This window comes from Trifolium pratense, linkage group LG6, assembly GCF_020283565.1.
Source record: "Trifolium pratense cultivar HEN17-A07 linkage group LG6, ARS_RC_1.1, whole genome shotgun sequence".
Taxonomy (NCBI): Eukaryota; Viridiplantae; Streptophyta; class Magnoliopsida; order Fabales; family Fabaceae; genus Trifolium; species Trifolium pratense.
In genome coordinates this window covers 25,672,648-25,687,186 of record NC_060064.1, presented here as the reverse complement: position 1 = coordinate 25,687,186, position 14,539 = coordinate 25,672,648, and the positions used below count along the sequence as shown (strand labels likewise).

The window sequence follows — 14,539 nt, the reverse complement described above, 5'->3', positions numbered from 1 at the left end:
TGTGGCAGAATTAAAGCCAGGGCCTCCTTATACTTGTAAATTGCTAAAGCCTTCGAATGGAAAAAATCCAGTCGAACCCAAAAATGATAAGTGTGATGAAATCTTTGACATTTTGGTAAATGATGGCCAGATAGTTGTGCCAAAAGATTTAAAAATTCCACTAATAGAACAAAGAAAGAAAAGAGGTTATTGCATATTTCATAATTATTTGGGTCATAAAACATCTCAATGTGTATTTTTCAGGGATCTGGTGCAAAAAGCTCTCAATGAACGTCGTTTGAAGTTTGATGATAACAGCAAGCCTCAAATGAAGATTGATTATGATCCTTTGCAAGTGGCTGAAACATCATATGTTGAGCCATTCGAATGCATGATGGTAAAAGCTCTGGAAGCAACTACTATGCAGGTTGTAAGCGAAGAAGAGTATGCTAAGAAAGATTAAGGGAGTCTATCCTCAAGCTGAGGAGGAGTTGGTTGATTTCCTTAACAGGTGTAAGCTAAGCAACAAAGAGGTCATGTTATGCCCAGGTGCAGCACTGTTTGATCAAAAGGAAGGGAAAATGGTGAAAAATAATTGATTATCTTTAAATGTGACATTCTTACAAAAGGAATGTAATATTCTTAAATGTGATTATTTTTATAAAATAATTGATTTTCTGAAAGAAAAAAAAAACTATGACAAACAGGCTCATATATGGAAACTTTTCAAAAAAAGCAAGGACTAAATTTAAAAATTGAAAATTTACAAGGACCAAAGCTTAAAGAATATTTGTAGAGAGACTAAAAATGAAATTTAATATATTTAAAAGGCTTAAAAACTTAGATGGACTAAAAACATATTGAACCCTTAAAAAATACGCGTTAGTCCAATGTATGAGTGTACATGGATTGGGCAAATCCAGTCAAATTCATCCAATCCAAATCGAAAAATTGGGTTGAGTTGGTATAATAAAAAAAATTATACAAAAAATTGAATTTCAAGTAAAACCGGACCCAACCCAAAAAATCAACTGATTCAATAGTGTTATAGTTTTTTGGAAATATTTTTTATAAAAATGGTAAAGGTTTTGCCGTTTTATAGTTAAATATTTTTCATAGTGAAAAATATGTTACACAATACTTTAAGAAAAGGAAAAGATTGAGGAATTTTTTAAAACAAAAATATGTTGATTCATTATTTAGTATTTAATATTAACAAAAAAAATAACAAAATCATTTGGGTAGCCCACTATCCAACTCTGAAATTGGTGAGTTTACCCGAACAAAATATATGGTTATTGTATTTTTCATTGGTAAAATACGTTACAATATTTTTATAGAATTTTTTGATGATTCGTTATTTAGTTTTTTTATTTAATTTTAGAAAATAAAAATATAATTTGAGTAACCCACTATTCAACCTAAAATAAAATAAATTATGAGTATTGTACCGGGCCATGGACCAGGGTGTGATTTGTTAAGACCCAATACGAAAAAGCCCAATGGGAGCATCTAAAGGAGAAGCGTGAAAACAACCATGAAAAACACATGATAAGCATGATCCACCATGACTTGGAGAAGAAGGAAGAAACTTGGAGAAGAAGGAAGAAGCTTGGAGAAGAAGGAAAAGTAACCGCCCACTACCCATGAATTCCTCTCCAAGCAAGGCAGTTATCAAGCAACAAGAGGGAGATGTTTTGCCTATAAATAGGATCTTCTTCAAGAGAACAGAGGAGGCTCATTCGGAGAAACCACCATACTTTCATTCTTGTAAAGAGACAATTCTTTCATTCTTGTAAAGTTAATCAATTTTTTCATACTTGTATCCCTTATCAATCTTGAATAATACAAACCCCCTATGTTCTAATCTGAATCTGACTTATAAAACTCTCAGGGTTGTTGGGATTGAACCAAGTGTAATCACACCATTTAATCAATAATACAACCCCCTTTGAGTTTTTACCAGAACAAGTATCAACATCAAACCAAAATTTTGTTTCTTTAAATTGTTGTAAATAATTCAGGATACAGGAAATAGGATAACATTACGTTGAATTTCTTCATCTCTATTTGATTACTGCTTTTAGATGTTTTCTCTTCCCCCTCCCATGAATCTTTTATACCCCCCAATATTCCAATTTTGCCCTTGTAGAAAAATTCGGTTCGCGGAAACCGAATTTTTTCTAATGCAAATTCAGAGTAAATTTCGGTTTTTAGAAACCGAAAGTTGTTTTCAAGGCAAAAAAAAACTTCGATTTCTACGAACCGAAGTTTTTTCAAGGGCAAAATTGGAAACTCAGGGAGGATAAAAGATTCACGGGGGTGGGGAGAGAAAACATGCTAATTTTATATGGATGGAAGAAGTACCCAAACCCAATGAACTTTGGGCTCAATTGTACTTTTATCTTATCCATTAATACTAATAGATGTGTTTTTGTTTTAAAAAAAATAAAATATTCCATATTAGCTAAGTCTATTATTTAACGCCTAAATATCTTTTGAATACTTATGATTTAAAATAAGATAATATTAAGATTTAAGATTTAGGATTTGATTAGAATTTTTAGCATTAGTTTGTTATTTATTTTAAAAGATATGATTTTTTTTTATGACAAATTTTAAAAGATATGATTTAAAAATTTGTTTTACTTGTAGTTTTATATATAGAGTATTCTCCGCATAACACTTAATTTATCCATATAAAAATATATTACACCTAAATTCCGTACTACAAAAACAGAAAAACATCAACATGTCCGTCACCACCATTGATTATGGTCTCTCTTGCAAAACCCACAATAAGTACGATGTTTTGTTCCACTCTGATGTCATTCACACAATGGTCACAAATACCCCATCAATGGTTGACAAATGGCTCTCAAGCATCAGCAACAATAATAGCAGCCTCCTTGTTGGCTTGGATGTTGAATGTCTCTTCACCAATCATCGCGCCAATCATCGCGGTGTGTCTTACCCGGCCGCTGTCCTTCAACTTTGCATAGGCAGCGAATGCCTTGTTTTTCAAATCCTACATGCCCCATATGTTCCGGAATCACTTATTGCTTTTTTAGACAACAAAAATCACAAGTTCGTTGGTGTTGGGATCAAAGACGACGTAGACAAACTTGATAGAGATTTCTCTTTGCGCGTTGCAAACTTTGTTGATCTTCGTACCCTTGCCGCTCAGACGTTGGATGATAAAGCAATGAATTCTGCTGGGCTTAAAACATTGGCAAAGCGTGTTCTTGGAAAAGAGATTGAGAAACCAAAGAGAATTACTTTGAGTGACTGGAGTAATTTTCCACTTACTATTAGGCAAGTTCAATATGCATGTGTTGATGCTTTTATCTCGTTTGAGGTTGGAAGGCTTCTTTATTCTTCTACGGTTTGATTGTTTTTAGTTTGGTTTTAGATTTTTAATCCATGGTATTGGATTTTTTTTTTTATAGTTAGAGTTTTTATTTTAATCTGAGATCTTTGACTCTTATTAGGCGCTCCAAAATATTCTCACGGCTTAGGCCATTTAGGTTCTCTTTGAAACTAATTACCAAATCAATCAGCAGCAGGACATCTAAATGAGAGACTCCGAGAAACAAATTTGATTTCTTTAGAGTTATATTGCCATTAGAGTTTCTAATTAATCATGTAATCAATAATATTTTTGCCATATTTACTACGATTTATAGTGAAGAAATGCTTAGTGAGAATGGTCACTTAATCATTAGTACGTGAAGGGGGGTATGTACGGATTAATCGGCTAGCTTGCATCATGCTTAATTTCTACTATAGTGGTTTTTTCTTCTTCTTCAAGTTACTTGGTTTTGTGCTACTTAATCTTCAAATTAATTTTGATTTCCTATTTTATATTTGACATCATGTTGGCCTATTAAATTTGTTTTGCCTGGTAGTCGATTTCACTTGTTCGGTATTTTTTTTTAATGACAAATTGTTAGTTATTAGTATATTACAATGTTAATTATATTAGTTTTTCTCCTTTTCAGAACTTGAACCTTGGACTTCCAACTCCTTTAACCCTTAGCTCAACTAACTTCACTTGTTCGGTATTGATTGATCGACTTTCCTAAACTTGCCCAAGTGCTAACCTAAAAATGTGTCAAACTTCAGTTAGCTTCTTGGCTTGTTGACCTCATAGTTACTCCTTTCCACTAGTTTTGTAATACCTATTTTTTAATTAATTTCGGTCAAAAAGGAAATTCTTCAATTAATTATCTGATACTCCAAAAGAATTTTGAATTCCTATAGTAATTTCAAATTGTACCTGGTAACAATTCGAAACTAGGGACAATTCTCCCCAAGAATTTTGAATTCTTGTAGCAATTTCAAATTGTATAGTAATGATTCAAAGAGGTTCATCTAATCTTGGTCCAATGGAATCACAATGACAAAAACTTAAATTTCATATTTTTGCAATGTTTGTGCCATCTTTCTCAAGTTCCCTAATTGTAAGCTAAATGAAGTAGTAAATGTGGATAATAAAATATATGTTAAGAATATGGTGAACAACATCGTTTTCATGGTTAATGAAATAGTGAATTTTTTTAGATATCCAAAATAATTACATATGAGTGAAACGCAAACGGGCAACAAGCTATGCCAGAATTGACCCCCAAATCAGATTAAAATGATGATAAAAGCCAACAAAAATGGGAAAAACCAATTCTTTTGAAAACTACACTTGTAAATCTAGAAGAGACAAAATTGACGACAACAACAACAACAACAACAACAACAACAACAACAAAAAAAGCACTATTCACCTAAAAAAAACTTTTAATCAAAAACAAAAACATCATAACTGAAATCTCCAATTTTCTTGGAAGAATACCTTTTCCTTCACCATCTGATAACCATGTGTCAATTTTCTTGTGGAATAATATATAACACAAATCTTTCAATAAATCCCCCAATTTTTTAGGAAGAACAATACCTTTTCCTTCTCCCTCACATACCCATGTGTCAATTCATAGCTGAAACCCCTATCTTTTCTTTTACAATTTTTTTTATTTTTACTACTTTTTTTTGTTCATTATTACAAGTTTTCTTTTTGAACAATTCTTCCCTTATACCCGCTAACATTTCCCAATAATTAAGGGATTTTGTAACAATGTCTGCTTTTTAAGTGATGCAAACAAACTTAAGAAATCACTTCTAAAACTCAATCCATTGTTAGATTTATCATTTCACTCTTCTCTATGGATACTAATTCCCTACGTCATTTGATTTGCTTAGCTCCAATCAAAGATGTTACAATAACAATTTTAGTAGATGAAGTGAGAAACAAAGTTCTATTTGTTCAAGCAGGTAAAGATTTTATTGATGGGTTGCTAAGTTTCTTAACTTTGCCATTAGGCACCATTGCAAGACTTATAGGTAAAGATTATAAGTTTGGAAGCATAAGCTCTTTGTATGAAAGTGTGACCGATCTTGATGAAGAGAATTTCAGGTCACCCTTACAAAAAGAACTATTGGTTCGACCGGTTAACTCGATGGAACGATATTGCCAACATTTTAAACTCAATATTGATGACACAGAGAAATTGAGGTCTTTTAAGTGTGGTGATAAAGAATGCACTAGACCTAAGAAACGAACATGCAACTGCATTAAAATTATGAGAGATGAGTTATGTAAAGTTAATTTTATTACTAAAAGAGGTTTTGTTCCGAAGACCGCAACTTTTACTGTTTCGGATGATTTGAATGTGAAGCCTGATAATTCTAAAAGTTGTATTTCTCTACCTAAGTATCTTGGATGTGGTGACATTAATACTATCAAGATCGTAACTGTGGAGGTCACTCGTAAGGAGGTATCTATCTAGAAAATTCCGAATACTCTTATATATATACGCATCTTATATATGCTATGATTGTGAATCTAAATATCATTTGTATAGAGTAATTCTAATATGAATAATGTTGTACATTGCTTATTTTTGTAGATACTAGAACTTGTGCTGAGCGCCTTATTGTCCTCAAAACCTTTAACAGACGTATTCTTGTCGAATATACTGGAAATTCAGTATGCAAAACGCGCCAATGTATTGGATTTACGTGATGATAACATTGGAGCACGCCTCGTAAGGAACACAATAGAAGTAAAAGCAACGGTGAGAAAATACGATAACAAAATATTGTATGTTTTGGGTGAAGAGGACTTTGCGGACTTGTTACTATCGTTTTTGACATTCCCTTTGGGAGCAGTTGAGAACTTGTTAAATGGAAATTCTGGCCTTGACAACATAGATAATCTATTTAAGAGCATGGTTGATTTGGATCCTCAAAGGTATTTCAATTGCAAAGCAGATTTATTGTCTAAGCAAGTTAAATATAATTTTGGTGGAAAAAATTACATCAAGAATCCTTCAACATATATGGTAACAGATGAATTAGTCATCACACCAGGTTCCTCCATCTCCTCCTTTTCCTTTCTGAGTGAAAGAAAAATTCGTCTCTCTAATTTGGAAGAAAGAGTTATCAGCATTGGCAATAGAGAGGTAAATTTTGTTCTTGTCTATTTAATTTCTTTTATTTTGATAATCAGCTTTTGAAACTTATGAAAATAAGCCGAAAACTTATGAATAATCAGTGCTATAGAAACTTATGAAAATAAGCCGAAAACTCATGAAAATTGTTTTTGCATATATGTTATAAGTTATTTTCATAAACTATCTTAAAGAACCGAAAAAAGCATATGAAAAATGTAATAAACTGTTTTTATAAGTTCTTTTTATAAGTTCTTGAATTAGATCTTATTCATATATTAGTCACTATAGAGATTTTTTATAATGCAATCAATTATATGAAATGTCTAAAATCATACGTATGAAATGTTTTCTTTTGTATGTTACATTTAATTTAATTACTTTTTTCTTGGAATTGCAGGCTCTTTGCCTTTTGAAAGCTTCTTTAATCTCAAAATCAGCTCTCACAGATGGTCTTGGTCCATTCCTTGCAAACAAGGACACGAAAGTCTCAAACTAATGCCCTTTATGATTGAGACAATCGAATAAAGCTAAATCTTTGCGATTTTGCTGACTCTCAATTTTGTTGCTGATTATGAATTTTGCATGTTTAATGTCAAGACATTGCAATAATTTGCTTGTGTGTCTTATGCCAGTGATAGTTTAGTCGTATTTTTGTCCTATTTTGTTTCGAAGCTAGTCAGTTATGTATCACTCTTGACTCGAATCATCTTTCGTCCTCAAGTTTGTCTCCTGAGCTTCCTCCATCGAGATCTCGGAGTTTGGAGTGGTGCCACTGCCACCCTTCTCATAAACATTCGGAATGGTTCCTCTGGTGATCCTCCCCTTCTCTCACATGTAGAGCGTGGAAGATGGTTAGGCCAAAGAGTAATTTTGATCGATTTGTTTTTCAGATTTTTAGTTTTTGATCTTGTCGAGTATTTTTCGTACTTTTTCTTTAGGTAGATTAGTATTTGGTCAAGCAGTTGTCCTCTTTTCTGGTTTTGTAGATTTGCAGTTTCTGTAGATCTTTATTTTTGTTATCAATGAATATTAGTTTTAGATTTTTCCCAAATTATTCTATTATCTCCTTGTAATTTTTTAGCAGTATTTTATTGTTTTCAATTATCAATCAAGATGGTTGGTGGTGACTCTTGTGAAAGGAACAGCCAAAACAATTACGGTAAAATGAGTTCAATGTTATTGAATTTCAACGCCTTAAAAAAGGGATGCGTATGCAAGATGAAGAAGATGCTCTTGATGTTTTGTTGAATTCATCTTACCAAATTAGGCTGAAACCACTGACGCCAGAACTGATCCCGAACCACTTGATGTCATTGAACTTCACATTTGAAGATGCTTAGGCGTTTGTTTCACAATAATAAAACTTGGCTGATTCCAAAAATAAATTTTTAAAAAATATAATGACAACAACCTAATTTTAGATTCCTTACGGTATTATTTATAAACAAAAGACAATTTTTTTTTTGCATTTTTTTTTCAACATTAATATCCGGCAGTTGGACCGCGTAATTTAGTTCGGAAATTAATTCTGGAATCAACGGTTTCAGCCCTGCCGGTCAAAGTTGCAAATCGCACAATGATATAAATTTTATTAATGTATAATTTGAATAGTCTTATCTATATTTAGCTGTTAAGATACAAATTAAATTAATCAGGATCTCATGCTGACACACATCGTAAAGTCAATTTAGATCAGGATCTTAAAGGTAAAAAACTCAACAAAAATTTCATTCGAGTCAGAGATACTAAGTCCTAATTAAGTTTCTGAAGACCAACTGAGTTTAGAAAATAGTTGGATAGAATTGAATGCTTAGTTGAAAGATAATAGTAGCAAATAGTGTGAGGACTTAGAGCAATAATAGATTGAATTGCTCTTCACTTGGATACATAGGTTGTATGAGAGACAAGAGGCAACACATTAGTATAGTTACATTAGTTGCAGGAGGAGACATATAGTGTGTTGAAGCCCTCAATGTTATGTGATTGAGGGCTCAAACGTTTGAATACAATTGTACATAGTTTACCTATTTATAGGTATGAGTGGTATATTCTAGATGCTATACATTCTAGAATTTTCATGACATTTTCCTAATACATATATGGTATTGATTTATTCGATGATCAACTTCTAAAGTGTTCTAGTTCTAGAAATTAAATTCTAGGCATGTGCATCAATGCTAAGTTATTCTCTAAAATTATAGGTATGAGTGGTATCTAAAAATGTGCATCATATTTCAACAAGATTCATGCACACTGTCGAAACTCGATCCATCACATCCTTCTTTTCCAAAAATAATTCATGGCATCAACAGAGAATCAAACAAATATAATAAAAGATTCGAGATCAATTTCAAATCCAATAATATAGAAAAGTAAAGAAAGAAAGAAATATCTTAAGAAGTTTTAACTACTTCACTCCAAAACGATAATTTTTTTTTGCCAAATCCTTAATAACTTAAGTTCTTATTACTTCACTCCAAAATCCAGAAATATTAAACTAAACAGCACTGGAAAATTACCAAGACATTACCGCACCACGACACACAGAAATCATTGAAATCAAACCAGGTTAGTATAGAGACGACGACCAATCTCGAAGGCAGCATAAGCATCAAGAGTTGCAGACTTAACCTGATCATCACTAAGCCAAGGAATGTCCCACCTACTCATCACAACACTCAGCGGTTTCTCAACAACCTTCCCAAGAACACGTTCCGCCAACATTTTAAATCCAGTACTCCTCAATATCTCTCGGTCATGAATCGCAAATCAACAAAATTTGCTACATGGAGACCGTAATCTGATCGAAGCTTTTCAATGCCAGCTTTGATTCCAACACCGACGAATCTGATTTTAGGATTTGCAAGGTAGATAGAGAGGGAGGGGCAAACATAGGGGGCTTGGATGACCTGGTAAACGAGGCAGATGTTGTTGATGCAGAGATGGATAGTGGCAGGTTTGTTTGGAGCCCATTCAATATGGAGGCCAATGACAGGGAAAGAGACGGTGAGGAGTCGGGTATCGACAAACCAGCAATCGACGTGTGGTCAGGGGAAAAGGTGACTAGGGTTTGGACTGTGTGGTTTGAATCAAAAGTGATGTTGTAGAGTTTGTGAGTGTCCAAACCAAGATTAAGTTCGAAGAGGTTGATAAGGTAGGGTGTTGGCCTGTTGGGGGGTTGGTTCTCATGTTGATGGGTGGGGCGTTAGGGTCAGCCAGGAAAAGTGTCATTTTGAAATTAGTCTTTTACTAGTGAAGAAGAAGACTACTATGAGATAGAGAAGTGTATTTTGAAAGCTGGTTATAAAGAGTGTGATACATGGGAAAAAGAAAGAATGTAGTGGGACTCGGAAGGGTCTATATACGCGTACCGAGGGACAAGTAAATTAACTCAGCTGAACGTTTCAATGCAAAAAAAAATTAACTCAGCTGAACGTTAGAATTTCTTCTTTTTTGAAGCGAAAAAAAAAAATTATATGCACCGTCGGTATAAAGTTATTTTACACATGCATCCAATAATATACTGACACATCATGTATGGTATTTAAAAATACATGATGTCATGTGTCACATTCATTAAATGATGTGACAACACATTATTGGATATATTTGACATTAATTTATGGTAGATTGAACATTAATTTACGTGTAACAATTTTGGTTATGCGGCCGAAACAATTGAGTTCCACAGAATTGATTTTTTTTCCCACCGTTAATATTTGACCCTCTAGACCACTTAATGTGATTCGAGGGCAGTGTTGTCATCAAGTATTTTAGTCCCCTCCGGGTCGTGGTTGTGAGGAATCGAATCGTGGTCCTCTCAACTAAGTTCAGCGCCAATCATCAAAGGATAAACTAACGATTGGTTGACATAATTAATTTTAATTAAAAGTAAGTTGAACTAAAATGGGTTTATATTTGGATATATTTACTAAAAGTGATTCTCACCAATCAATTTATGTTGGTTGGATAAGTTGGATCAAAATTGCTTTTTTTTTTTGAAAATAAAAATTGCTTTTCTTTTGTTAACTAGCTTATTGGCTATAAATTTAACCTTAAATCTGAATAAATGGGGTGTCCGAGTATAGGTGGAATAGGCTAGGCCGAGTTAGGCTTTGCCAAGCCTGACCTATGGCCTATCGTAGGCATATCTTTTAGGCCCGAGTCTGACCTTTTGACCGCCTAATGTGGCTTGTTATCATGTTTAAAAACTTGTTTCACATGATGATATTTAAATAAAAAATTATGTTTATTTTTAAATATATTTGTGAACTAATAAATCAATGTCCTTTTGATATTTAACATGATATTTTAGAGAATTTAACTATATATGTCATCATATTTCAATTCTAGTTATTGCAATTCTAGTTTATAATCATATATTTATTTATGTGAAAAACTAATGTAGATTAATAAACATAAACTGCCAAAAAATTTAATAAATTCATAATTTTATCAAAGTAAAATTTTTAATATATAAATAATAATAGTAGCAAAAATATTATTCATATTAACTTAAATAGGTCGGCCACTAAAAGGTTTTTTTAATGGCCTGCAGCCTGACTTATTTAACTAAATAGGCTTATGAGAAAGCCTAGGCCTGATCTATTTAAAGAAATAAGCTAGCCTATCTGAATTTATGTACGCTAGGTCATATGCCCCTGTAGACCGTCCTGGTCTATTCCCACCTCTATGTCCAGGGTTTGAACCCCTGCTCTTGCACATACAATGTGATGTCCCTACTTTTGAATGTGTAATTATCAAAAATGGGTATCAAATGTATTTAAAATAAATAAATATAACAACTCAATAAAAAGATTTTTGGGATTCTTATTTTATTCTTTTGCAAACTAACATTTTGGTACCTAAAATAATATCTGAGCGCGCTCTCAGCCGGCCCTAATTTTCTTTTCTTCAAGTCTCCTTTTTCTTCTTCCTTGAGTGGTGAGGAGGTGGTTTTAGGCCTTTTTTGGCCTAAAATCACCCCTCTGCATTTTATTTTCCTCCCTTTTGCAAACTATTTTTTAAGTCAATCCAAGAATTCTTACCCAAACATAATAAGATTATGATCATTGTATGTTAGGAAAAGGTATTTTAAGAATCAAATTTGATTATTGTGAAACAAACGCCTCCCTAGAGCATCTTCAAGTGTGAACTCAATTGAAGTTGCTTAACCAGTTTTAATGGGTTCTTCCTAGACACATTAATTTTAAGAACTTTTCACAATTTTTCACTCCATCAGCTTACTGCACGTTCAAGTTTCAACTCTATCCCCTTCCTCAATTAATCATGCACTTTTAACTTCAAGCAACTACTTAGAGCGCATTTAGATAAGAATAAGATAAGCAATTGTGTATTAGTTACTTCTACAGTCAAAGACAAGATATGGTCAAACTATTATCATAACCTATACTAGAGTTTATGAAAATAACTCAAAATAACTTATGAGATGTTTTTTAACATCTCCCAAACAACCCGTGTTTAGGGATGGCAACGGGCGCCCATGGGTGCGGGTTTCACACTTACCAAACCCACACCCGAAATCATCACCCAAACCCAAACCCAAACCCAAAGGTTGTTCGGGTGGCAAAACAACACCCACGCCCACACCCATCGGGTTCGGGTTTTTTCCACCCAAACCCAAACCCGCAACACATTTGAAAATAATTTGCAAATTTAAGAAATTAAATTCCAACATAGACTTTGAATTAAATTACAACTAAAATTAAGGTCTTCCAAGGAAATTCAAACATAGACTTTCAAGAAATTACAAGATAGACTTTCAAGAAATTAAATTACAACTAAAATTTAAGGTCTTCCAAGGAAATTGAGGGAGACTATGGGGGTAATTAGGTAATTATAAAATATTTCGGGTGGGTGTATGAGTTTCGGGTGTGGGTTTGACTGATACCAAACCCACACCCATATTATCGGGTGTCACCCGAACCCAAACCCAAACCCAGTCAAATCGGGTTTCGCCCGTTGACTTGGGTTTGGGTTCGGGTGGGTCTATCGGGTTTGGGTTTTTTTGCCATCCCTACCCGTGTTAAGTGCTACCATTAAATAAGTTCATATAAGTTGTCCACAAGTCAATCCAAACATATTATTGCAAAGAAGCACGGAAACCGGACACGACACGGACCCTGACACTGATAATAATCTAAGAAAATGACACAATTTAATGTAATTATAAGTGTCTGTGTCCAACACTAGCCTAATCCGAGGAGTGTCTGTGCTTCAGATTAATGAGAAACTTCCATTTATGTGACAGCCACAGATACTAACACTAATACTAAAATCAGTTTAGTCCTAAGTTTTGAAGCCATAAAACAATGGAGCAATTGTCAAATGAAAACTCTTAAATTCACATCAAAATTTTCGATTCCTTCCTGCTAAAATATCATTCCTCTTTCATTATTTACGTAATAATCAGCATATAAGTCAGATTCTGCCACAATTGTAACTCAATCCATCACACCCACAGAGAATCCAACACACAAAATCACAGATTCAAAAGAAAAACATACAGAAATGATATTAAATCCTTCAAATCTGAAGTTTTAATTACTTCAATCCAAAATCCAGAAATAATAACTGTCATTAACACATATACACAAAAATTCCCCAAATACTACAACACTGAAAAATCACAGAATAAAACAAAACAAAACCAAACACACTACACACATAAATCACTGAAATCAATTCTGATTCTGAATAGAATATAAACGACGACCAATCTCAAACGAAACAAAAGCATCAACGGTAGCATACTTAACCTGATCAGCATAAAGCCAAGGATTATCCCATCTACTCATCGAAACCTTCTTTGGTTTCTGAACACTTTTCCCAATCACACGTACCGCCAACGATTTAATCCCAGTCCTCAACATTTCTTGATCATTCAACACATCAGCAGCAAGGTTCCTCAAATCAACAAAATTCGCAACACTAATATTATAATCTTCTAGAAGCTTCTCAATATCTTCTTTAATTCCAACTCCAACGAATCTGTTATTAGGGTTAGCAAGGAACGTTAATAGGGAAGTAGGAACGAAAGGGGAATGGATGATTTGGAAAACGAGGCAGCGGTTGTTGATACAGAGTTGGAGGACGGCGGTTTTGTTTGATTGGCCGCGTTGGAAGTTAGGACGCCATTCGATGTCGAGACCGACGAGGAGAGGGAAGGGATGGAGACGGTGGGTTTCGAGGAACCAGGCGTCGACTATGGAAGGGGTGGAGGTTAGGAGGGTTTGGATCGTGAAGATGGAGTCGAAGGTGATGTCGTAGAGGTTGTGAGTGGAGGATGGGAGAGAGTGGTCGAGGATTGTGATGGTGATGGATTGTGGTGGTGGTGGTGTGGGGTTGGGGTTGGGGTTGGGATTGCCGTTACGGTCTCTGATGATTGTTGACATTGTGAATTAATACTTCTATAGTTTAGTGATGAAGAGAAGAGTGGGTATGGTGAAAGAACACAATGACGAAATATGAAGGAAACGCGTTAACAAAAACACTGTGCGAAAGGGAAAGTTGAGCAGTGCAGTACTATGAAGAATTGTTATATTATACCAATAATACTCTGAAGTGTTTTTTTTGTTTCACCCTCTAGTTCCTAAAGGAATGGTCCCTAGTAGTTTAAAGTTCGGACGAATTCTGATATTAAGTGATTTCAGTTCCCTCTCAAATATAGTTGCGGGAATCGAACCGTGATTCTTCCTACCAAGTTCAGCGTCAATCACCACTGAACCAACTAACATTTGGTCTGAAGTGTTTATTCTCGTATATGATTCATAATTTTATATAGCTTTAGAGCTACATTAAAATAAATCTTGTTTTTTAAATAATAAATACTCCCTCCATGTTTTTTAAGAGTTCTGTAATAGTAACACTAAGTCCACAAATTCTAGCTCAACCGGTAAAAATGTCGAAATTGTTAGTGTCGGACTTCAGGATCGGAGTTCGAACACAGGTCACTTCACTTTGTGTGTGAGTTATCAATGGCTTTGTCATTTCATCTATCAACTGGAAAAAAAATGGTAACAATAAATTAAGAAAAT

The 14,539-nt window shown here is 34.0% G+C and overlaps 2 protein-coding genes across 2 annotated transcripts; one reads left to right on the top strand and one right to left on the bottom strand.

Annotated features, from left to right (window-relative positions):
- Positions 1–2,731: 2,731 nt before the first annotated feature.
- Positions 2,732–3,370, top strand: LOC123891982 (Werner syndrome ATP-dependent helicase homolog). The gene has a single exon (XM_045941840.1). It carries the CDS (start codon positions 2,732–2,734, stop codon positions 3,368–3,370), a length of 639 nt encoding a protein of 212 aa, XP_045797796.1.
- Positions 3,371–12,991: 9,621 nt separating this feature from the next.
- LOC123888427 (Werner Syndrome-like exonuclease) lies at positions 12,992–14,019 on the bottom strand. The gene has a single exon (XM_045937491.1). It carries the CDS (start codon positions 13,895–13,897, stop codon positions 13,184–13,186), a length of 714 nt encoding a protein of 237 aa, XP_045793447.1. The 5' UTR covers positions 13,898–14,019; the 3' UTR covers positions 12,992–13,183.
- Between the last annotated feature and the right edge of the window lie 520 nt (positions 14,020–14,539).